The sequence below is a fragment of the Dermacentor variabilis genome, chromosome 5 (genome assembly GCF_050947875.1).
Source record: "Dermacentor variabilis isolate Ectoservices chromosome 5, ASM5094787v1, whole genome shotgun sequence".
NCBI classification, from domain to species: domain Eukaryota; kingdom Metazoa; phylum Arthropoda; class Arachnida; order Ixodida; family Ixodidae; genus Dermacentor; species Dermacentor variabilis.
In genome coordinates, this window is record NC_134572.1 from 166,419,007 (window position 1) to 166,445,884 (window position 26,878).

At 45.7% G+C, this 26,878-nt stretch overlaps 1 protein-coding gene across 1 annotated transcript in view; it reads left to right on the plus strand.

The window, feature by feature from the left end:
• The window catches only part of LOC142583308 (sperm-specific sodium:proton exchanger-like), a 75,132-nt gene that overhangs the window by 9,794 nt on the left and 38,460 nt on the right, over positions 1-26,878 (plus strand). The window contains exons 6-9 of the mRNA XM_075693726.1: positions 3,149-3,247; positions 11,727-11,997; positions 21,216-21,359; positions 23,500-23,671. Coding sequence (XP_075549841.1) covers positions 3,149-3,247; positions 11,727-11,997; positions 21,216-21,359; positions 23,500-23,671 — 686 coding nt within the window. The remainder of the gene's footprint in view (positions 1-3,148; positions 3,248-11,726; positions 11,998-21,215; positions 21,360-23,499; positions 23,672-26,878) is intronic.

The following is a 26,878-nucleotide window of genomic DNA, read 5'->3' on the forward strand; positions in this document are numbered from 1 at the left end:
TTTAGATCATAGTAGCACCTAAAGAAAGGGCGTCTCTCACCCAGCAACTCTGAGAAGTGAGAACTGTGCCGATAGCCTGCCTCGCAAATCGCGAAAGCTCCCCGTCGTTCTCCTTTCGCAGGAGTGAGTGTAACTGTGGTTGACCACCTACACGTTTACCTTTTCAACCGCTCTTGAAGATAAAAAGTGGGCACAATAAGTTTGCGTCGTTGTACATACGTATCTTTCTGCCGCGTTTTGCGCTAAGTACACGCCCACGTCATGGCAGGCCGGCCCCCCGTCGTCGTCTTTATGCCAATATACGAGCCTAGCCAACGCAGTCAAAACGAAGGCGAAGGCAGCGCCACTTTTCTACTCGCTACAAACGGTCTATCTGCACCATTGATAGTTAGAAAAACACTTGTAGCAGAAAAAAAGTGCGCTTCATTTGCGTACTAAAAAAACAAAACAAAAAACTTGGAACCGCGTACACTAAGAGAAGGTCACGTGATGGGCCGCTTATGCACCTTCATGTTTTTTGTCGCATGGGACCCAAAAGCTCCCTTTTCCCGACTTTTATTGAAGAATTAAAAATTAATGTCTATGTTTACTAAGGAAAAACATGGCTTATTTTCACGAATACAATAGGCAATCTTTCCATCAACGAGGTTATCTCGATTCACGTTCTGAGCGGTTGTCTGTCCCTTTAACATAGGCTGTAAGAAAATCTGGAAACATCAAAGCAAGATCAAGACCTGCCATGACGACTTATAAACTATGATACTTACGTAGTGTTCGCCAGAGATAGATGACATCGGCCTCTGTTGCAAGAAAGGTCACTGCACATTCACTGTTTCTGCTACACTTGAAACCTATGAAAATAAAAACAGAAATAAAAGTAACTAATTAGCCGTGCTATAACCATAAAAAAGTATATTTCGCGCCAATTCTTACAAGTATATTTGCGACATGGAACCAGCGGTGGAACAATCCTCTGCACCCAATCTATTGTGCTCGGACACATTCAGAACTTTTGAACAAAATGGATGCCGACTGCAATTTCTGTCGCTTAGCTCTTCGCAGTCAATGTTTTTGCTTAGAAAATTTAACGTCCGATAAGAGATTGTGAGAGTTTATCCCGAATAACTTAGGTCATTGGGTACCATTTCTAGAGCGATTCGTTTTGAATCATTCATGCACATATTCGAATAAATTAACGTGCCCTATCGAAACGGCTGATAAGAGAATGCTCTAGCTTGAGAACTCCTATCTAGCGGAATGTGGAGTCCAGTTAATCTCGCCAGTCACTGCGCCAATTTTGATGAGTTTTGTTGTAATAAAGAAAGAGTCCAGCTCTAGTGACCACACGAAATAAATCTTTTATTTGCGCAATTATTTATTTTACAAAGATATTGAACATCAAACAAGAAACTAAAGCAACAAGTTTCTGAGTCTCACTTATCACTAAAAAGTTCGCAGGTGTTGCACTCTTGTAACATGAGAAGGCGAACAGCCGCTGCACATTTGGTAATACTTGAAATAATACAGTCGGGGTTGGACTTCCTTGTAAGGCATATTGGTAATGCATTAAGTCACACGATCGGGGCTAGACTTCGTGCAAGACATAACGAGCCGCAATGAGAAGTACACGTGCGGGCCCTAAGGCGACCCCCTCACTCAGGAGCCGAGTCAGGCGCTTCCGCCGCAGTGCCGTACTTGCGCGGCCGCTCCTCGCGAGCCGCAAGAGCGCAAACGCTCCTGCATCGCTCGCCGCCTCCAACCGCCGCCGCTGCTCCGACAGTGACGTCAATGCTCAGAGCGCGCGCGACCGCTTTTCGGCGCAATAACACCTGGCGCGATAGCAATTACTAAACCTAAATTTTGGCAGAGACCTTAAACTGCTCACTTTTGGGAATACGGAAGCATTATACAGTTCGTAGACATCGCAAGGTCATCAACGCGCTCATCAACGCACCGTCACGTGCACAGGCCCAATGGCGCACGCACTGGTCAGAGAGACGTCTGCATCGTGACGTGTGCAACAAGGCACGCAGTAGGTACGCCTCTAGTGCGCCAGAACCGTGGGGCAGCCGCGGCTTCAGTGCAGCGTGCTGAACTCGCAACCCGGAGGCCCGGCATCGATTCACTCCAACACCAAAGTGTACCGAATTTCGTTTTTCAAAGCCAGTAATTTACATTGTTTACAGGAACTACCCTGACAAGTGTGACGCCAATCCGAGCATTTCTTGTCGTGGTTTTTTTTTTTTAACTCTTTGCTGCGGCGGCCGTTTTTCGTCAGGGCGCAGCTTCGCCAAGGTCACCGCCAGCGTGGGCCCCTAACGCGTTCGCCATAAGAAACGATTTCAAAATTTTGTGAACTCTGCCAAATAAGAAATCTAAAGCGGGCAAAGTGGATATAATATAAAACATTTTGTGAACTGGACCATTGCAAGCTTTTTTTTGTAAAGATTGTAATCTTTTCTCGTACGGTATAACTTTATATACCTAACTTGTGCGCTTCATATGGTCTACCAGATGCATATTATTATATCGACGCATACAAATATTATTTTAAGTTGCCATTAGTCAGACACTACATGAAATTCTCATTTCTAGAGACACTATAATTTACGTACCCTCTAACTCAACAAAGTGCATACACAGGATCCAGTGATTGTCTTATAAAAGCATTTTGGTGTTTTACCTGCATCCTAATAAGGAAATGCGAGTTGGCCTGGAGCTAAAATTTTTCTCTCAATGTTTCATATCCTTGGTCATGATTTATCAAATTTTATCAGGTTTAGACCTCCAGGACATCATCGTTTTAACAAATGCTAAGCCCCGTTTAAAAGTGTGTCACCGGATGCCAATTGAATTAAGGAGGAGAAATGAGAACATTGTCATTCACACTATCTTATGGAACTCGTAACCGATGTAATTCCCCTTACTTACTTTCCAAGAAAACGCATCCACATCTAGAACATGTTTTTACAATGTTCCCGCTTCCAACACAGTATCGGCAGGAAGTGTGTTCAACGAGTTAGCTTGCTTAACCGCTTGTTTTGCTAGAATGAACCTGTCTTTTGTTATTCCTTTTGCTTTGCAATAGCGCGTATATACTGGCATAAAAATTAGCACGTTCGTCTCTGAATTTATTTTTTACTTCCAGGTCGCTATCCTGTAGTCGCCACGATGATTCAGTCAGAGGCCCTATTCAACGCAGGCATGGCGTGGTCCGTCTTTGGCTTTCTCAGGGAAAACGCATATCGTAAGTCAACTGCTCAGATCACTTAGTCTAAGCATGGCCTTTAGTGGGCGAGCAATGCTTGTCTCAACTTGGAGCCAGCGTGTTGACCAGAGACTCGTTCTCTTCACACGGACGAATAGGAGACAAGTGCCTTGTTTCAATGCTGGCTGCATGTTACGGCTTCCCGCCTGTGCTCGCGATCGATCCGCTCAAATATCTACCTGCGATTCCTCTTCCTTGTCTGAATATCTTTCAAGAATAATTTTAAACTAGAGAAACCGTATGCGGGTAAATATTGTTATAGTTGACTTTATAAATTTGGACGTTAGGATGTTTTGTTGAATACCCTCCAGCAATGTGCTGTAGAAACGTCAGCACAGAAGTCAGTTTTTATTTATCAGTGACGGAACTTGTGACAACCATTTGTTTATATCGGACCGAAGAAAATTGTTTTACACAAAAATGCAAGTACGGGCAATTTTCGGAAGCACTCGCGATACCCGTGGAATAGAATACCAGAATGGTTGTATCGCTATCGTTGTGGAGGTTATTGATGTATACTCCAGTCCCTGTTGTTATTATCCGGTGATGGGCCAACTAGGACTGGTCCTGATGTTGCCGCGGCACTAACTGAATTGAAAATAACCACCGACCAGCCATTCCTTATCGATTTCTGAAGTTAGACTATATTTCAGCAACTTGCTCGCTATTAGCAAATGCCTAACCGACATAGAAAGCACTACCCTAGCGTTATACCAATTCGGAGCGAAATAGACGGCATGCTTATAGATAACGCACAGTCTCGCTTGGTTCGCGTGCTTGAGGTCCGTTCAGATGATGCCGAGAATCATTAGAGAGCTTTAGAACAGCTTTTGCAATCAAACTTAAAGGCATTACGTACATAAACGAATAACGTTGTCCTTACTGCGCGTACTCGGTATGTTATTCTTTATCGGATGTTTACGGACGCTATGGAAACGTAGGTTATTTGTCAAGTTTAACGTACGTACTGTATACGTAGGCTAAGACATAGCGTTGTCGAACATGGCGGCACCCATCGCTCCCGCTTTAGCGTGAATTCTCGCAATGGCTACGCTCTCGTTCTATTTCATCACAAGTAACTATTGAAATGAGCTTTCGCTTCCTCTGTACACTCCTGAAAAGTTAATCATAAGTGCATAGCTTGCCCAACTTCTGGGATCATTCGGTGATTTAGGCGTCCGTAGGCCTAACCAGACGCACCCGCGCAGGAACTTCGCAGGATAGTTGCTAATGGACTGTCTTTACTTGGATACTTTTGACACGAGGCACCAGACGGTACCCTGTATTCTATCGTCTTCCTTACGTTTGCCTTCCTGTGCATTAAGTTAAATGTCTTGAGGGGAGGCGCGCCGTAAAGTCGTGCAAAGCTGCTTCCGTTTTTAACACACGTCAGGTGACGAACGCTACTCTAAAACTTTCTATTCACGCAGATATCGCCTAACATTTTGCGGCGTTTCTGGTATTAACACAAAAAACATTCGCTGAATCAGAACAGGTAATCATTCACCTCTACCTCATCGTCTTCGTAATTACAACACGAATCGATGCCAACCCATCATAGTTGAGCTTGCTTTTCACAAAACTAGGACAGCAATAATTTTTCATGGTCGTAAGCTGAAGGAAACTCGCTACAGCATTGGTGAAGACCTTTCCTATATCTGTCCGCAGTATATCTGTGCCATTTTCCTTGCGATGGAAGACACCTTTCAACGGTTCAAACGGTTATGCATTTGATGCATCGTCGCAACCAGTAAAAGAAGTCGCCTAGCAGTCACCTCGTGATCCCAAAGCGCATTGTCGTGCGAATGCCACAGCTGAGAATGGGCTTTCTCTTACCGCCATTCGTTCTATCGTCGGCATCTTCTTGCCCAAGCGAGAGCTCGTGCGTAATCTTGTCTCGTCATCCACAAGTAATGTATTGATACTAGCGAAAGAATGGCTCGCTAATGATGCAAATGAAGTTTTAGCGGATTTGCCGGGCTATAATCTGTCCGGACAGGCCGCCATTGGAATATCAACCTGGCAACGTTTAACGCTAGAACGCTATCTAGTGAGGCGAGTCTAGCAGTGCTATTGGAGGAATTACAGGGCAGTAAATGGGATATAATAGGGCTCAGTGAAGTTAGGAGGCCAAAAGAAGCATATACAGTACTAAAAAGCGGGCACGTCCTGTGCTACCGGGGCTTAGCGGAGAGACGAGAACTAGGATTCGGATTCCTGATTAATAAGAATATAGCTGGTAACATACAGGAATTTTATAGCATTAACGAGAGGGTGGCAGGTCTTGTTCTGAAACTTAATAAGAGGTGCAAAATGAAGTTTGTACAGGTCTACGCCGCTACATCCAGTCATGATGACCAGGAAGTCGAAAGCTTCTATGAAGACGTGGAATGGAATCGGCGATGGGTAGAGTGAAAACAAAATACACTATACTGATGGGCGACTTCAATGCCAAAGTAGGCAAGTACCAGGCTGGAGACAAGGCAGTGGGGGAATATGGCATAGGCACTAGGAATAGCAGCCCAGAATTATTAGTAGAGTTTGCGGAACAGAATAATATGCGAATAATGAATACCTTCTTCCGCAAGCGGGATAGCCGAAAGTGGACGTGGAGGAGCCCGAACGGCGAGACTAGAAATGAACTAGACCTTATACTCTGCGCTAACCCTGACATCATACAGGATGTGCACGTGCTCGGCAAGGTGCACTGCAATGACCACAGGATGGTAAGAACTCGAATTAGCCTAGACCTTAGGAGGGAACGGAAGAAACTGGTACATAAGAAGCCGATCAATGAGTTTGCGGTAAGAGGGAAGATAGAGGAATTCCAGATCAAGCTACCGAACAGGTATTCGGCTTTAACTCACGAAGAGGACCTTCGTGTTGAAGCAATGAACGATAATCTTGTGGGCATCATTAAGGAGTGTGCAATGGAAGTCGGTGGTAACTCCGTTAGGCAGGATACCAGTAAACTATCGCTGGAGACGAAAGATCTGATCAAGAAACGCCAATTTATGAAAGCCTCCAACCCTACAGCTAGAATAGAACTGGCACAACTTTCGAAGTTAATCAACAAGCGTAAGGCAGCTGACATAAGGAAGTATAATATGGATAGAATTAAACATGCTCTCAGGAACGGAGGAAGCCTAAAAGCAGTGACGAAGAAACTAGGAATCGGCAAGAATCAGTTGTATGCGTTAAGAGACAAAGCCGGCAATATCATTAGTAATATGGATGAGATAGTTGAAGTAGCTGAGGAGTTCTGTAGAGATTTATACAGTACCAGTGGCACCCACGATGATAATGGAAGAGAGAATAGTCTAGAGGAATTCGAAATCCCATAGGTAACGCAGGAAGAAGTAAAGAGAGCCTTGGGAGATATGCAAAGGGAGAAGGCAGCTGGGGAGGATCAGGTAACAGCAGATTTGTTGAAGGATGGTGGACAGATTGTTCTAGAGAATCTGGCCACCCTGTATACGCAATGCCTCATAACCTCGAGCGTCATTCGGGCTACGGACGATGGTCTTCGGGCTACTAGCGATGGTCATTAAGGGCTACGGACTGGATTCCAAGGGAAGGGAAGCTTAGCAGGGGGCGGCAGAAAGTTAGGTGGGCGGATGAGATTAAGAAGTTCGCAGGGATGACATGGCCACAATTAGTACATGACCGGGGTTGTTGAAGTATGGGACAGGCCTTTGCCCTGCAGTGCGCGTAACCAGGCTGATGATGATGAAGAATCTCTCTTAACGACCGCAAAGGCTCCCTATGGGCAGTCATTCTCATCGCTGCAAACCGACCACTTGAAAAATATTACGGCTCTTATGTCGCTGAAGACCAGGAAATTGCAGAACACCAGGAAGGGTCTTGTTGGGCGTATGGTAAAGACCACCTTAGACCTTGCAATAAACTAATATTCGGAACCAGCTTCCTACAGCGCGATATAATGCACCTATGCTTCGCTTTACTGATTTTAGGTATCCGAGCTTTAGCTTGCGTAACCAGATTTCCTTATTGAGTAGCAGTAACGCAATTAATTTGTTGACGTTTGCCTTAATTCTTTAGCTAGTGCAATTAGTATCTGAACCAACACGCTTTACACAGTAATCGGCAAAAATCTTGGAATTTAATGCTTATAAGCAATTCCTAAAACCTCTCATCGATGATTTGTCTAGTATAATCGGCGTCCACGAGGTTATTCATGCTGTATTTGGCTACAAGACGGCGCCGCATCAGACCTCGAGAAAGTCTATTTGTCCCTATGATAAATGCTATTGTGAAGCCATTGAAAACCAGCTAATTTCCTTCCTCTCACTCTTTCAAACTAAATTCGAGAACCAATGCGTTACTGATGATTGTATACTCTACACGAACAAAACAGACGAGCTAGTAAATAAGTACTTTCCTAAAGTTACTTTCCGGGCTACCTCTCAAAAGCCATAGTTATCAGTCATTTAAAGGGTTGGAAAATAAAAATAAACCTATTTTCTGCGAAGCAAAGTTGAAAGCGTGCGAAAAATACTATGCGTCTGAGAGTGCTTCCTTGTCAGCCATCCGTCGCGCTAAATAAACGCTTTCACGTGGCCTTACCTACTCTACTAGAACAAAACCCTAGGCAGTTTTTGGAGATATCTAATCTCACTAATGAATCTAATAAGGTGTTCGCCAACTCTGAATGGGCTGAAATGTTTACTATTACTTTTTCATCTGTTTTTTGCTGTCGAAAGTTATGTGCCACGTTCTTAGTTATTCTATCCCGTCGAAACAACAAAATTTTAATTGTACACTGTCTCGGCCGTTTATCATCCCCGATTCGAAATATTAAACTGTCATCCTCAGCTGGTATAAAATATACTACCTAAATGTTTCGAAAAAATACCAAATTCATTTCAGCTACTTGTCTATGTTTGTTACACTCAGTCTCTTGCCACCAGCATGCGTGAGAATTAGAAATTGGGAAGGGTCGTTCCCGTCTATAAAACCCGTAACAAAGACTAACTATTACGTCTATTACTATTACGTCACTCTCTTGCCTTTGCTTCGAGTTGTTGACAAATTCGACTTCACTCTGCCATCTGCTAGCCGCCTGGTTAGCTCAGATGGAAGAGCGGCTGCCCCGGAAAGGCGGTGGTCCCGGGTCAGAATCCTGGACCAGGACGAATCTTTCTTCAACTGTGAGGCTTTTCTTTCCAGGAAACCGCGCGGGTTTCCTTTGTAGCAATTGCTACGAAATGGTGGATGTCTGATTTTTCCCTTTGTTGACTAACCATTAAAGTACCATCCCATCTATTCACAAGCGCTCCTTTTAAGACAAAGAAACACACCATTTGCTCTCACATCATGAATTTGCTAGACTCGATCCAGGGATTTAGTTCATCACAGCAAGGATTTCGCAAGGGCTTGTCGTGCGAAACTCAGGTGGCCACCTTCCTTTTTGACTTACACACTAATCTCGATCGTAATCTGCAGCCGTACGCTAACTTTTGGACTTTGCAAAGGCATTTGATAAACTACCGCATCGACGACTAATGCTAAGACTATGTCGCTTGATCATAGGTCTTGACATTCTTGCATGCATCAAAGAAGTCCCGAATAACCGTTCCCAAATCACTTTTATCAACAACCACTGCTTTATATAGCTCCCCATACAACATCAAGTATGCCGCAAGAATCCGCCCTCGGGCCCTTTCTGTTCTTGATACACCGGGAGTCCCACGTAACTTTAGCGAAACATTATAATGATTCAAATCCCACGTAGCTGGACAGAACAAACGCAATGTTTGCCGCCATTTCGAGATATCTTGCGCTTCGCCTAATAGCACAATTAGTCGTAATTATTTAAATAACCTCAAATAATACCATTAGATGAAAAGTGTTAATGAGAAAATTGTATGGCAACGGAAAAAGAAAAACTCCCGGTACAGTTTTGTGATGCTCAATACGCGCTACATAACTATTTTTTTTTTTTGTTTCAAGCATGAGAGTAAGCTGCGAATCCACGGGAAATTGTCGCGCGACTGGCCGCTCGAGGCACTTTACGTGTATTCGAGGGCTTCCTTCATGCCTGTAAAGCCACATTTATGTAGCACGTATTGAACAACCGAAAGCTACATTGGAAGTTTTTCATGTTGCCCTACAATTTTTTCATTGATACGTTTCATCTAATTACAATATTCGAGAAGTTGGTTAATTAGGTATTTTGGCGGAATGCAAAAACCACTCCGAGTACCTCCAAGCGACGGCGAACAAAATTACCCTGGTTCTGTAGAGCTAGATGGCTTTTGCATATTTAAGGTTTCGCTCAATTTACGGGGGACACCCTGTATACCAAGAACCTGGCTACACATGTTTCCTGCCACACCTAAATGCTCGCTAACGACTGCGTCATCTATCGTGTTGCCTCTGACCAACAATCTCTACAGGCTGACGTTAACTACGCACGAAATTGGCGCTACCACTGATTAATGGCACTCAGCCCTAAAAAGTGTCAACCTATATCTTCCTGCCACCATTCTAATCCCCTTAATTTTTCGTACAAAACTCCTGACGTTCCTGCAGAAGCCGTCAACTCATTCAAATAATTGGGTGTCACAGTGTGTGATCACCTATGTTGCTGTACACATATTACTAACACCATCTAATCTGTCAATAAAACGCTACGTTTCTTGAAGCGCAACTTACGTCATGCCCCCGAACATGCGAAACGTTAAACCACTAATTAGAATGAAGCTTAATTATACATCCGCCATTTGGAGCCCACACCAACCTTACCTCACCATCGCTCTAGAAGCGATACAAAACCTCGCCGCTAGATTCATTCATCCCATATATATCAATTAGTGGGATGGATGAATACCATGTTGGCACGTCCTTATTAAAGGCAGAATCACGTTTATCCAGTCTTCCTCTTCGCCATCGTATTCTTACGTAGTCTCAGTTCGACAAGTTTCTTTGATGCTCTCTCGATCAGCCCCCCCCCTTCGCCCCATCCAGCACCCATATCTTCTCATCGCACCAGCCATGGACATGAACCCTCACACCCACAATCTCGGCACTGTAGCATTTTTCTCACACGCTCAGCATCCAAATGGAATGGTCTTTCCCACCGCATCCCGTCAATCACCTGTACGTACATCAAGTTTCCTCTATAGGTCAACAAAATTATTCTGAGTTCTCCCTACTAGGAAATGTGGCTTTAGCACGTTAACGCCAACGTTTTCAGTTCATTCTTCAAACACCGCGTGCAATCATTCAGAGAATTCAGCGGAGCGTTCATTGCAAAAATAAGTAAGGATACTGCATATGCATCGTTTGCCCTGCACCACGCCTAAAATTTATTTCTTTTTGGATGCTTCAGTTGGCTGCTTCTATATTTATATATATAGAAAACACAGAGCGAGAGACGCTTTTCTCTTAAAACTATGCTTCTTTCACATTTCGCATGCTGAGGTGCTAGTTCGTAGCTGTGCAAGAAAATAAGTAGTACGCTAACATGGCAGACATCAGCGTAAACACATACCAGCAAACGTGAAGTCACAGTTGCGGAAACAGCCACTTGTACAGGCGCGAGGGATGAGAAAGTATATGAAAAACCAAAGAATCAAATTGACGCGGATAACTTTTATGATAATTCAAAAGAGCAACACACCCTTTGTTTGAAGCAAGATCAGGACACCTGAAAACGTGGAGTAATGAAAGATAATTTTCAGGTCAACACGACAGCCCCAAGGGTAGCGTTGGCCTGGCGGCCTGGGGTACAACTGGAAGCATCCGAAGGTCCCGGCAAAGCATGAGTCGACTGGTAACAACAAAACAACTTGTTTATTCTAACATCGCAAAGAGTTAGCGGTCAGGTTGACCGAAGTAGAGAGACGGGAGTGCACGTTACTCAACAGAAGAAATCGGAGCCCTCTTTTGGCGTCCGGGGGCAGCTGCTTTTATACTCTCGCAGTTGAGGGCAAGAAGGAACCCCTCTATAGACGAGCACGTGACGGTGCCGCTCGGGCACAATGGGATAAGGTGGCGCAGCGTCGTGTCGGCGCCACTCGGACCCCCCTTGCTTCACAGTTGTTGGGAGCTCCTCTCCCCGGCTGCCGCGCTTCGACAAGCGTGGGCACAATGGGAAGAGAAGGAGGAGCAGCCGTCGTGTCGGCGCCGCTCGGACCCCCTTGCTTCACAGTTGTTGGGAGCTCCTCTCCCCGGCTGCCGCGCTTCGACAAGCGTGGGCACCAATATGCACATACACTCACACACGCACATGAAGACACGTGGCATCGGAACATGCCTGGACGCGCTTGGCAGGGAGGCGTAGCGGCGACGCCAAACGGGCCAAAATGTCTGCCGCTTTGAACGAAGCCCTGGCGTCTGTTGTATCCTCGCCGGCTTTACCGCGCGTCGTAGGCGAAACGTAACACCACAGTGTTCAAGCCATAGATGCAGATGCCGTCATGGATCCTTGCAGAGTACAACGACGTCCTTCTGTTCCCGGTTCAAAACCAGCTGGTGGCGGTGATTGTGGGCTGTACCCTTGGTGCTGCCACGATGCGTATGCTGAAAATGGTCTCCTACGGCACCGACTCGGTCATCGTGGTGGTCATGTGCGGCACCTACTTCACCTTTTTCCTGCTCGAGTCGGTCCACAGCTCGGGAGTCACCGGCGTCATCGTCTACACCATGGTGGTCACGTCGGACCGACTCATCTCCTGCTCAGAGCTTGAAAGCTCGCTTGAGTCGTGAGTGTGCAGGACTTGTTTTCTCGCTAACGACTTCTTTTTCAACGGTGTCCGTTTTTGCCTCATTATCACTTATGCTATTACCGTGTAGTACAAAGTGAGCACTCGCATTCAAAACATCTGGGACGTTGTCTTTGCTTTCATAGTGGCAATTCAAGTAACGTCCCACATGCCCGATCGTTCCCATGTTCGCAGCTTCCGCTGTACCCAACAACATAGCTGCGCTGCTGGAGATAACGGAATCCATGTAACGCGCATATTTACGCCGTGCTACCTGCGCAAAAATATGGCGGCATTGAGGGCCTCATTTCATACGTATGATGAAATTCATTTCAATCTCCCATAGTGATGAATTCACGAGCGTGCGTGAGAACCATTGATTACTCCTGTATGTACGGTGACTAATGCATAACCATAGCACCGCACTTCCTCCATCTTCCATCTCCAACTCTTATCTTCAACTGACTGCATTCGCCACTATCATTCTGATTTCGTGTTTCTCGTCTTTTGTAGAATAGTTTCATCTAATTTAAAGTTCGGGACTGAATTCACAAAGTGTCTCGTTCATAAACGCTCTTTGTGATTCATCATTTGCCTACGCGAATGATATACTACGCAGTAAAAATGTTGGAACTCAAACTTACAAAGTTTTCTAGTGTCAGATCTTTTCGTATGCTGTGCACGATTAGCAGCCTTTTACGCCAAATTGAATATAGATCAAATAAAGTTATCAGCGAGTCTACTGAAATATAAAATATATTTCAAATAGTTTGCTAATAATGTACAGCCTTCGCACCAATATTATTGTAAATAATACGGTGTAAACTTAACACCAGATTATTACAGAGGCTATAATTTCTATTAGTACGTCGTCTTCGCAGTCCTCTCCCATTCCCGCAGAGCTTCTGCACACAGCAATTTCGCCATTCAGCCCCTAACAATACGAACAAAATTTTACGCCAAGCTATTCACAAAACAGATTTTATACTGTCACGTGGTGGTGACGTTGAAGAACACAGTAGCAAATACTGTAAAAGACAAAACTAACTTTTATTGGGCGAACCTGTGCCCACAAAACAGGCTACACTTATAGCACAACGATAGCGGCGAACACGGTCGGCGATCGTCAAAAATCTGATCAACGGGTCAAGCGCGTTGGCTTTTATACATCAATAGTCGAATGTTCCAAACTAATCGTTGGGACCCGCGTGCCTTCCACAAAGTTCTACACCATTCGCGTCAGGCGATGAAATGAGATAACACAAGGTTCGGCGGCAACAGAAAGCGGATAGAAGCATCGATAACTTTCCAGAAACTTCGGATACATGCAGGCGCGTCCCGCGCTGTGCGATAACATTTGTTAGGCGGCGAAACGTGGTCGCCCGATAAAGATAGGTACACGCGTCATTACCCCCCTCTTAAAGAGCATCGACCGGATGATGCAAACAAACGAAAGTTATGAAGAAAAGCACTCGTAGGAAAGAAAACAACAAAATAAGGAAGTTCGTCAGCGTCCGTAAAATGGTTTAAGGCGCACCACGTGGACCACTTCAGATAGTGCGCGGCGCCTCTGTGAATGCGAAATGCCGTCTGGCACGGCCTCATAGTCCAGTGCGCCAATACGTCGGATGACCTTGTAGGGCCTGTAATAGCGTCGCAGTAGTTTCTCACTGAGTCCTCGTCGGCGTATCGGGGTCCATACCCAAACACGGTCGCCGGGCTGGTACTCGACGAAGCGTCGTCGGAGGTTGTAGTGTCGGCTGTCGGTCCTCTGCTGGTTCTTGATCCGCAGGCGGGCGAGCTGTCGGGCTTCTTCAGCGCGCTAGAGGTAGGTAGCGACGTCAAGGTTCTCCTCGTCAGTGACGTGCGGCAGCATGGCGTCTAGCGTCGTCGTCGGGTTCCTGCCGTAGACCACCTTGAACGGCGTGATCTGTGTTGTTTCTTGTACCGCCGTGTTGTAAGCAAATACTGTGAAAGACAAAACTAACTTTTATTGGGCCAACCTGTGCCCACAAAACAGGCTACACTTATAGCACAAAGATAGCGGCGAACACGGTCGGCGATCGTCGAAAATCTGGTCAACGTGTCAAGCGCGTCGGCTTTATACATCAATAGTCGAATGTTCCAGCCTAATCGTTGGGACCCGCGTGCCTTCCACAAAGTTCTACACCATTCGCGTCAGGCGATGAAATCAGATAACATAAGGTTCGGCGGCAACAGAAAGCGGATAGAAGCATCGATAACTTTCCAGAAACTTCGCATACATGCAGGCGCGTCCCGCGCTGTGCGATAACATTTGTTAGGCGGCGAAACGTGGTTGCCCGATAAAGGTAAGTACACGTGTCAATACCGTGCGAAGAACTGAGCAGTTTGTTCGCAATCTATGGGCTCTTCGGACCTTGCTGCGTTAGGCATTATCACATAAAGATCCAATATCAAAAATGCGGTTGGCAGATGGAGTACCACACGTCGTATAAATGCTATAAACGTGAATAAGGTGCCTGAGAAAGGCTGGCCAACGTTTCGATAAGAGGACCTATCTTCGTCAAGAAGTACGTCCTCCTAACAAAAACGTTGTCCAGCCTTTCTGAAGAACCGTATCCCTTTTTATAACCTTTATACCACATTACCGTATAAAGGCTATACAAGTATTCTTGTGGGCCAATAAACCCTGAGTGTACCTTCGCAACCAAACCAGGTATACGCGGGGTCTGCGGTTATGGCGAAAATACAGCACATTTTCCCTTGTTCGAATGTTCGCGGTAGATTATGCCACTGTAATCTAAGGTAGGTTACAATGAAACCTATTCTGATATACGGGGTGATCATTTTTAATTTTACCCAAATATTTTTTAGATAGCCTGTCCCAAATAACATAGTTACTAGTCCTTGTTGATTTATTCAAAGAAGCGGTCATTACTTTCACGAGAAATCAAAACACATATTCTACTAGCTAAAAGAGTTTACTAATTAATTCCCAATGAATTACTTTACAGGGCATATTGCAATTTAATAATTGGAGCAGGGGAGGTTGCAAGGCATGTCCGCCTAGAGTGAATTTCCAGAATGACACTAGTTTGGTTATATGCGCTCCCAAAGTCGCCGTAGATATAAACTGTTCGACTTACTTTTTGACTAAACCCTCTTTTTTCCATTGGAGCACAAATGTAAATGGAACGTCACCATATTTCGTCCCGCACTTTGGGAAATGAAATCTAGAAACTGGTGTCATCCTGGAGATTCATTTCATGTGCATACGTCTTGCAAACTCGCAAGTCGCAATATGTGCCATAAAGTAATTATTTAAGAAGTCATCCAATTATGGAATTTTGGTGAACTAGTCGATATGTGGTTTCATTTTCCGTGCTAGTAATATCCGCTTCGTTCAAAATCCCGTTCAAGAACACGTGTTACGCTATCTGCCCCAGGCACTGTTTAAAAATTCCGGAAAACTTAACAAATTATCTTCCCGCGTACTAACGAGCATACTTGGATGCTGCCTCCATAAGGAGTACGAAAGAATACACACTTCAGAATGCCAACTCTCAACAAAATTTTATTCTTAATGATTGTTTTGCTCACCTCTCGGGCTCTAAGACTTGAGCAACCTCCATTAGACGTTGCGTTCTCCCCAAAACAGATGACATTTTCGCTTGAATTTTATGCTTGATCGCGCATAGATTAGATGGCATAAAGTATTCGAAAGCTTTTCTAGAAATATTCGGATTTTTCAAGTGATGACTATTTGACTTAAGGAAGTCATTGGAAAATGACTATTCGTTTTGAGGACTGAATAAAATCGAATAGTATTCGTTTCGATATATGATTTTTATTGTAGTTTTGCTGACCTCTCGCTTTTTGTGAATACGGGCCTAGATTCCTAACTCGTACAGCGGCAGTGTTTTGTTTAACCCAACTACAATGGGAAAATGTTGTTTCTTTATGGAAATTGTCATAATTATAGCGCTCTCTGACAGAGACCTAATGTCACACTACTAGAGCCAACTAAACTTCAAACACACATTTCACAAATGTTCATGTGTAAATGTTTTATGTAAACACAACCTTCTACCGTAAATACCGACAAGAGCCACTAAAGTACGCATGTTGCACGTATTTTTGGTGAATACAGTATTTCACTATGCGCCGGCAATATACTTTCGACTTTAACATTTTGTGGCATTAGACCTGGCAGTGCAGTTAGCGGTTGCTATAATGAACTTCGCTCTGACTGAGCGCAGTCATTTCACTCATTTTTGTATGCCTCGTAATATATTTTTGAGGGCACAGTGCAATTGCTTAAGGTATGATGTCATTATTAGTGCAAGTACGGTTATATTTAAAAGGGCAAGTATGGTTATCTCTAAAAGGGCAGAAAATGGTGCTTTTATAAATGTTCCTTCGAGTTATAATGATGCGCAATGCGGGTCTTAGGTTGGGTTATGCATAACGTTGTCTACGTTCAACGGTGCCTGTTCACAACACTGCGTCTTTGCAACGAGCAGGCACTTCTGCTATTCTTTTCTCAACAGGAAAATTTCAACAGACTAACGATCGAAAATTGTTGCGGCCTTAATTATGTTCCGCAACAGTCGGATATTCTCGTTGAATATGCTTTTCCTACCACAATGTAGGATGTCCACGTAATTGGCAGTTTTTTCCCCGGAGTTGTTCACTGGTCCGGAGCTTGGCCGTATATATATATATAGTGTTTCCTAAAACTTCTTCATGGGTCTCAGTGTTGGCGGTGAATTTTACCACCACACGACGGCTCGAATTATTGGTTTCTACAGGTCACCGCTCACGTTTGCCTTTCTTTCCGAGCTCACCGCCACAGGATGCCGTGAGCACCACCACTGTAAGGCTGGCGTTTTCATCAGTTCTCAAGAGCAGTGGAGACATGCCCACGCTCGTGATTACTCGTTGGTGAAAACAGTCGACACATAAGGAGGGTGCGCCTTTGCTTTAAGTATCCGCCCCTTCGGCATCGCTTCAACGCGCACGACGTCTCTTAGAGGCGATGACACTCGCACGAGTCGCTCTCCGAAATCCCCAGGTGGCGAACGCCTTTCCGACGGCCAGGTGCGCTCTCTTCCTGGTTGCTTTTGTGCCGTCGTCGTCTCCGTGCCATTGTCGTCATTAAGTCGTCGTCATGTCATTTGTCGCCATCGCCATCATTCTACTCTCGTCAATCAGTGGCCTCCACGCCATCGTTGTACTACGGTTGTTACACGCTCATCGTCATACCATCGGCATCGTCACATGTAGAAAAGGTCAGTGAGAATTAAGGGGACACTAAAGTGAAAAATGATTTCTTCCGCATCAGTAAATTACCTTTCTACAACACCAAAAACACCACTCTTACAACGATACGGCGTTTGGTAAGCCAGAAAAAGCGCAAGAACGAAACACGGGTGGCGACCCCTACTTAAGTTCCCGCACCTGGGGGCTGTCACGTCTTGGATTTTGATGGCATCTTCTAGGGCCTACTAATCATATATAGCGGTACAGATTGACTACATTGTGTTCTAAAGGAACCAAATATTAAACATGGCAAGTTTCAGGAACCTTTATTCAGCCAACGCGGCCCAAATGCGGAAACATACTTTGGAATCCCTGACGTCACGCTGACGTACCGGCGCTGGGGTTTCGGCGCGAAATTCAAATACTGATACTCGGACCTTCATTTTCTCATCTAATAATCAAACTATTTTTTTAAATGACTGCCTGCAGGGTTCTCAAACAATGCTTCATTAGTCTAAACTGATTTATTGTTTCGCTTTAGTGTTCCTTGAAAATCCCCGTAAAATTAATAAAATACATTTTCCTCGTCCACACGATGCGTTCCCTCCTTAAACAACTGTGTTCCTCTCCAACAGTGCTCGAACGCTCGCCGTCTTTCTAAAGATACACCGGCCTAACCGAAGGCTGTACGGTGTTATGAGGTGTCCAGTCGGCGTTATGAGGTGTCCTCGAGCGGTCCGAATTTGAGGGCCTTCCCATGCGGTCTTAACTTTCTTCAACTGGGCGGCGATGTGTCCACTCATGACGGAGTAATCAGCCCCTGTGTCCACTAAGGCGGTAACTGCGTGGCCGTCGATAAGCACGTCGAGGTCGGTGGTTCTTTGTCTGGCGTTGCAGTTAGGTCTTGGCGTCGGATCACAGCTGCGTCGTGCTGAACTGAAGCTGGAACGTCGAGTGATGAAGTCGTCTTTCGTCGGTGCAGTCTTCGCTTCCTGACTTCGCCGGGACGGCGTCGTGTCATTATGTCGTCGAGATGGTCTCTTCGTCGTCTTCGTCGGCGGCGGAGGATCTTCGTCAGTTCGACGAACAGCAAGCGCACCTCCATCGGTTGCTGCTTTTAGTTTTCCGGATATGGGCTCGCAGAGCGGCCCCGGGCTGGGCCGGTGTATGGTCGGCGCTGCGGCGACAGGTAGCGGCCTGGTGACGGCGAACGGAACGGTCGTAGAGAGCTCCACTGAGTAGCGACGAGGTAGTCGGCGATATCGCGAGGGCGTTCACCTTGCTGCGGGCGCGGAGCGTTGACGGCGAAACCTCGCAGTCCCATCTCCCGGTATGGGCATCGTCGGTAGACGTGGCCGGCTTCGCCACAGTGGTAGCAGAGCGGGCGGTGGTCGGAAGCGCGCCAAATGTCCGTCTTCCTCGCGTAGGTGCGCTGGGTGACGGGTGGTCGTGCTGGCGGCGGCGGACGACGGAACTGCGGCGTGACAGGGCCCTAGCGCGGTCGCGGAGGGGAACCTTGACGGCGTGCGACGGCGGCGTAGGTCATCGCTTCGGGCTGGGGTTGCGGTAATTGAGGTTCCACCTCCGGAACTCCAAGCGACCGCTGAACCTCATCTTTGACGATGTCAGCGATCGAGGCCACTTGAGGCAGCGACGACGGGAAGATCTTCTGAAGCTCCTCTCGTACGACTGCCCTGATAGCCTCGCGCAGGTCGTCGAAGGCCAGTGATTGAACTGCGGCATAGTTTGTAGAGTTGTTGCGGCGGTCGAATTGCCGGTTTCGCATCTCGAGTATCTTCTCGATGCTAGTGGCCTCGCGAAGAAACTCGTCGACGGTCTTCGGTGGGTTTCGTGCCATACCGGCGAAAAGTTCCTCCTTTACACCACGCATTAGTAGCCGGATTTTCTTTTCCTCGGAAATTTCCGGGTCGGCGTGGCGGAATAGGCGGCTCATTTCTTCTGCAAAAATCGCGGTGGTCCCTTTAGGCAGCTGCACTCGGGTTTCTAGTAGTGCTTGGGCTCGTTCTCGGCGTACGACGCTTGTGAATGTCTGCAGGAAGCCGCTTCGGAAAAGGTCCCAGGTCGTTAAGGTGGCTTCTCTGTTCTCGAACCACGTCCTGGCAGCGTCTTCCAATGCGAAGAAGACATGTCGCAGTTTGTCGTCGCTGTTCCAGCTGTTAAATGCAGCGACCCTCTCGTACGTCTCGAGCCAGGTTTCCGGGTCCTCGAATGTTGAACCACGGAACGTGGCGGGCTCCCTGGGCTGCTGCAGCACGACGAGGGATGCTGGGGCTGCTATTGGGGTGGACTTGGTGGCAATCTTCCTGCTCGTCTCAGGTAGAAGTCCGTGCTCTGGGGCAGTCGTTGCAGTCGGCGGCTAGCACGCTGGCCTTGGGCGACGTTGGTTTTGTCCTCGGGCTTCGGGCTTGGATCGCGGCTTTGCGGGGGCGTTCGGTACATGAATGCACAAGCACCTCCACCAGATGTCATGTGGTGGTGACGTTGAAGAACACAGTAGTAATACTGTGAAAGACAAAACTAACTTTTATTGGGCGCACCTGTGCCCACAAAAACAGGCTACACTTATAACACAGCGATAGCGGCGAACACGGTCGGCGATCGTCGAAAGTCTGATCAGCGGGTCAAGTGCGTCGGCTTTTATACAGCAGTCATCGAATGTTCCAGACTAATCGTTGGGACCCGCATGCCTTCCACAAAGTTCTACAACATTCGAGTCACGCGATGAAATCAGATAACACAATGTTCGGCGACTTCGGATACATGCAGACGCGTCCCGCGCTGTGCGATAACATTTGTTAGGCGGCGAAACGTGGTCGCCCGTTAAATATAAGTACACGTGTCAATATGCAGTTCTTGCGCACCGCGGCGTTGGCTCACGCTGTAATGAAAAATCGCATCGTGACTTGGAAACTTCCGCAGAATGTCGGCGATTCCAACCGCTTCTCAGCAGTTCCTTTCTTATTTGCTCTTATATTTCTTCACGTTCGTGTTTGCTAATCAGGGATTCAAAGAAGTGCCATTGGGGGCCAAGTGTAGTCTTACGAGCAGAGAAATGACTAGTGTTCATTTTTTTACCTTCGTGGTATTTTTTTCGGTGCATTTCTTCACAAAACCTGCTTATTCGATTTGAATGGCATTGTTAGAGTCACTTCCACGGCTTTGCCACGGAAAGACTAGAACATGGATTTTCAGAATTTATCGCGGGGAGCAATTGATGCATTATTTACTCATGACAGGAACTACAAATGTCCAATAATGTTAATGTGGCAATTGGAACGAACGTGGATAATTTTTCACTGTCATTTCTCTGTTTATTATTATTAGCTTACTGTATTGAAATCTCGCATCACTATGTTGCCGCAGCAGTTACAAAAGACGTGTACATTGCGCTTATTATTATCATTATTATTATTATTATTATTATTATTATTATTATTATTATTATTATTATTATTATTATTATTATTATTATTATTATTATTATTAAATATATATTCGTCTATCAAAAACTATAGACTGTGCGCATGAGATATTAGGCTTAAATATAGTGCATTTCATAGCACATATGCTCTAGAAATTTTTATGCTCTGAAAACAAGTGTAATAAAGGTGCAGTTACTTTGTCAGTACCATGCATGATCTCGCCCTTAAAGTGAGAACGCTATAATAACCTTGTTTACATTAAAATCTCATAGAATGAGTGGGGCCTTCAAAGAACCGAGAGATTGGCGAGCTCGATATTGCGACGGAGAACTGCTAGGCTACACCACAGAACAGGTATGAGAATTAGCATTACACACTCCTAGCCGTTCTGTGATATTTTAGTGTAGATTTTCTTCTGTGCTCCAGCCTCCAGCAAGGATTTGCCGCGATATTTCACCTAAATTATGCAAGGTCTGAAGCATATCAATGCGAACCGCCCAGCGCTCAGTCATTACCGGCGCCGTTGTGCAGGTACTGGGCGGTGTTATTGGACTGGACTGCAACGCTGACCACGTTCATATGTGCGACGTTCACGGCCTACATGATTGTCTACTACTTCCGCACCTACGACTGGCAGGACATACTGCTCTGCTACGTCGCCAAGATGACCATGCGGTCAGTGCATGCTTCAGCGACACGCGTTCTAACGCATGCCTCGTATTGCAACCGTGCACGCGTTGGTTACAACAGACTGCAAGAAAGAAGTTAGCGAAAAATTAAGAGTGTAGGAGAGATACATGAAATTTTAAAGAAAAGCAGGCTACTTCTATCGGTGTTGTTATAGAGCGATCCAATTTCACTGTCTATTCTTTACTAAATTTTGAGGACCGCCAGCTTACTTTACGGGTATTTATTGACTTTAGTAAGGCATTCGACTACATCAGTCATGAATTATTATTAAATAAACTTGTCTACTATGGTATCCGCGGTGTCGCCTTAAAATTATTTCGGTCATGCTTGCAGCATAGATGCCAATATGTGTTCATTAACAACAAATCGTCCAAAATTTCTTGTGTTATGGCAGGTGTTCCCTAGGGCAGTATCCTTGGGCCTTTTCTGTTCAATCTTCACCTCAATGATCTCGTTAATATTGATCTCGATGCCAAATTCATAATCTCTGCCGACGACACTACTGTCCTGTTTTCGTCCAATGATGCTTCGGAGCTAGTGTCAGGGGCTAGCTCTTCTTTGGAAAAAATATATTTATGGTCTCTAGAAAATTGTCTCAAGATTAACGCTGAAAAAACAAAGGCAGTCTTAATTCAACCGAAGAATAAGAATACCTGTCTTTGTAGGAACGTGGTGTTAGGGTCTTCTACAATTGAACTCGTCCCTTCTGTAAAAACACTCGGGGTCTTTTTTGATGAAAATATGAGCTGGAGCGATCATATTGAATTTTTGCAGTCAAACTCTCCCCAATTACTGGACGCGTTTTCTCTATTCGCTACATGCCTCGGAAGATTAAAATGTTAATTTATAATGCTTTGTTTGCGAGCCACCTTCATTATTGCTGCCTTATTTGGGGCACCACACCTGTTACAAATATTAACCGTTTGTTTGAAATACAAAAGAAAATTGCTCGCGTAATTAGTGATATGCCCTTTGACTCCCCATCTGAACCCCTATTTAAAAAACTTCGGGTAATTAAAGTCAGTGATATGCTTAACTACCACCTTGCTCTTGGATACTTAAAATAAATCAAACAGAATTTAAGCTTTGTTTCATCTCTGGCTAGATTAAAACACAACATCCCATGTTATAACACCTGGTTCCCGGAATACTGTCATATGCCGCATGTGCGTTCAAACTATGCTAACCAAATGACTTGTTACACTCTCCCCACTCTGCTGAATAATCTCAGATTTGCGTCCATCGATGTACCTAATTGTTCTGGCAGAGAACTGTATAATTTCCATTGCCCAAAGAATTGGGTTTACCCAGGTACCTAATATTTTTCTTTTTAAGAGTTTTGTGTATCTATATATCGATATTGTTTGTTTTTCCCGAGCTGTTTCATGTGTGAAGCAAATAGTTTAAGCGAGATCTATGTACTAGATTCCATTACTTTCTTTCCTTTCTCCGTTTTTGTTGTTCCTCTTTCCTTTCTTTTTCATCTTTTTTTTCTCGCTCCTTGCTGTCTGCTGCCTTTCGGACCTTCTGGTTATTAGGACCAGTCAAGTTGCTTTTGTAGCAACTTCTTTCCTAATGCCTTGGCACTTTGTACCACTTGTTTTTATGAATAAAGGTATTATTATTATTATTATTATTATTATTATTATTATTATTATTATTAGTATGATTAAATATGTGGCAATAGTGGATCGCGATCTGAAAGCGCAGTAAAAGTGCACCGCTTTCCAACTCGAAAAGAAGCATGTAAAGGTGCGTTAGCGAATCACATTCCGCCATTTCCGCGGCGTCCCTACGCAAGCGATTTTCTTTTATTGTCAACCTACATCATGAACCAAGAGAGAGGGTGCAGCACGATCTTATGGCTGGTGCTTGCGCTGAATAGTTGGGTTGTCACAGAACATAGATGGAGTGAACAGCAATATTGTAACGCTGAAGGAGAATTCACAGTCAGCGTATCTTTATTCCTTCTCTATAAGTTTCGGTAATTCATGACAGCAGACTCTTTAAGTGAAGTAGATGCCTCCGCGCAAGGTGCAAGCCCACGTGCTGGGAATACCCATAAACACTGTCTGCCGGGCAACGTCCTACCGTCCAAGGTGTTTTTCGTGTATTCGTATCGCAGGTGCCTGGCGGTGTTGATGCTGTACCCGTTCATCGGTCACTTCGGCTACCGCATTACGGTCAAGCAGGCAATCGTGCTGGCCGGCATGGGCCTCAAGGGCACCTACATCGTCTCCCTCGCCACGCTCTACCACATCACGTACCAGGACACCCACACCGAGAACCTAACTAAGGTCAGTACTCTGCGGAGGCCACATCATGGGCGGCTGTGCGCCGACACACGGTCGCAGGAAAATGTCTGGCTGCTCGGCTTACACGAAATGAAGAATGTTCCCCGATCTGTATAATCGCGGATGCTTCGCCGAGGCCAAAGAGATAGCGCGCTAAACCAAAACCAGACTCACTAACATGCAGGGGCGTAGCCAGGGGGGAGGGTGATTATGGGGCTTCAGCCCCCCCCCCCCCCCGAAATTTTTTCGTGCTGTCCATGCACCGCCGACCAAAGCAACCCCCGGCGCCGGAAATCATTCTGTATTTTGTCTAGAACGACTTTTCACGCTCGAAAAGCCATTTCACCTCAAAAATTGCGAACTCAGGCGGGATTTCGCGGCAACGTCCATGCACCGGGAGTCACATAACGCAGCATCCCATGTTATAACACCAGGTTCCCGGAATACTGGCATGTGCCGCATGTGCGTTCAACCTATGGTAACCAAATGACTTGCTACACTCTCCCCACTCTGCTGAATAATCTCAGATTTGCGTCCATCGATGTACCTAATTGTTCTGGCAGAGAATTGTATAATTTCTATTGCCCCAAGAATTGGGTTTAACCATGTACCTAATATTTTTCTTTTTAAGAGTCCCATCCGAGCACAAAGTTTCAAGGACGTTTTGATGGCGAACGGGCTCGCCGCGGCATCTCGCGGAGGCCGCGAAATCTACACTCTCTCCTGGTATCTATGGATCGCGTGGCTGTCAATTCCGAAACTTTATGCGTATGAAGTTCTCATAAACTTTTAATGTGAAAGGTGCATTGACATTTCCAAACGTATGCTTTAGATTTTCAATTGCGGAACTTTGTAAGTTTAATGTTCCCATAAATATTTGACGCCAAAGGTTCATCAGGTTTTCCAAAGTCGTACATCGGGCCGTGCAACGAGACAAGCCAGATGAACACACTATCAGACAAGTTGATAAAGCCCGCAGCGAGGCCTGATAAGACGAAGCGTTGTGCATTCGTGCCGTCATGTCACACAAAAAATATCAATTTTTTTTTCACCTGCGCCAAAGCATCCAGTGAAGACACTAAAGCCAGCCAAGGTAACTACGCTCTTATTTATTTTTTCTTCTTTGACTTTTAATCGCGAGGACACATTGAGCCTCTTTTTTTCGTGCTCGCTCCCCTACCCGCTGGCTGCCAGAGCCAGCGGGTAGGGGATGCGCATGCGTTTTTCTCGTGTTGATCCGACCACCGCGCGGCGCACTTCGGTGCGCGTTCGGTTCTCTCTGGCCGAGTGCATTTTCGCTTGGCAGAGTTTTGGACGCTTTCTAGCTAGCAGGCGAGAAAAATAAATAATGGTCGCTCACCGCCATCACTGTGGGGACTCGACGGATTGCTTCGCGTTTGCTTGAGCACAACCTCTCCAGAAAGTCTTGTCTCGCCGGTGTAGCATACCGAGCTGTATGCGCATGGTTCTTGGTGGACCAAGCGTCTCGTGTTTTCTTCGATATTCCTTTAATAGCCACATTAGCTGCCCAAAGTCGGCATTCGATTGTGACCAACAAACTTTCTCTTGGTTTTTTTTTCCTTACGGTGACCCCGCCCCACAGAAAGAAAAAAAAAACGTTGTTGCGGCGCAGCGAATTGTCGCATGTGGAAAGTTCCATTTTGTTACTTCTTTTGCGGAAAGTAATGAGCCATGGGACGCTTCAGCTGTCGGATACTCTTATTATATTATTGCGATGATAACTATATAGACACTCTAGGCGCATTCCTGCCGTCGCCGTAGCCCTTATGTTCCGCATAAAGTCCAAAGGCGATAACATCGTGACTGCGCGCCGCATGCTATATGTGCGAATAAAAGCGTAGGTGGGAGATGGCGTGGGTGGGCTGACGATGGTGGCTCAGTGTTGTGTGCGCAAGGGAGAAAAGTGAGGAGCAAGAGCGCCGCCTTTCGTCGCGCGCGATACATTGGGGGGAGTGGATGGAAGGGGGGAGGGATCTAGGATTCTGTGAATCTGTGATTGCGCAACATGTTTATTTGCCTTGTTTGACCCATTATATACCGTCACTTTTTCTTAGATACGTAGATTTATTGGAGACTTATACGTATGTTTAGATATCTTGTTGCGAGCTTTTGTGCATATACGTGCAGTGAACTTTGTTTCCAGTGGCATTTTTTTGCCCTTTATTAAGCTGTATCTTCGCATTTGTATATTCCATTGTATCTTCGCATTTCTAATGTACGAGGGCGAGTCAGATCAAATTGAGCCTACCCACCCTGCGCAGTCATGGTTCTCTTCATTATCTGCAAGGCCTGCGCGTAGCATACAGGCATCTCTCATTTACAAAATTGGCACGCAGGTGTGAAGATAAATGTTCTTTAATGCGCTCATACACTGGGTTGAACATGGTTGCGTGACGTAATGGACGCTCCAGAAGTTGAGCAGCGTGATGCCGTGAGGTTTCTGACAGCTGAAGGTGCTTCCCAAAAAGAAATTAGTCACCGTATGGCTGCTGTGTACATTGAACATTTCATTTCATTGGTCACTGTGAAGCGTTAGAATAAGCGGTTCAAAGAAGGACGTGAAAGTTGTAACGACCATCCCAGACCGGACCAAAGCCATCGTGCAATCACCCCTAACAAAATTGCAAAGGTTGATGAACTGATGACACAAGAACGGAGGATAAGCATCGATGAACTGCCAGAGCGTGTGAGCATCGGTCACGGTTCGGTTCACCGTCACCGTTCACGCCAAAATTCATGAACATCTCGGTTATCGGCTCTTGTGTGCGCAATGGATGCCCAATATTTTGAACCACTGCCAGAATACGGAGAAATTCGGGGCGGCCTTTACTCATCTGATCCGGTATCACAATAAGGGTGACGATTTCTTGTCTGCAATTGTGATCGGAAACGAACAATCATGGCACTACTACGAGCCTGAAACACGACGCCAAAGCTTCCTATGGAAACATTCGAATTCACCACCCTCAAAGAAAACAAAGGCCGTCATTTCCGCTGGAAAGGCGTTCTTCACTTTTATTTTTCGATCGTCAGAGGCCATTACTGATAGAATTTGCTAAATCTTGAGAGGCTATCAATTGTTTCCGATATTAGAGAGTTTTAGCTCAGCGGGTTTACGTTTCGCTCCGCTCGCGGTCTCCACCGTTGCGCCAGCGGAGCGGCTCGCGAAAAAAGAATTTTAGCCCGGCG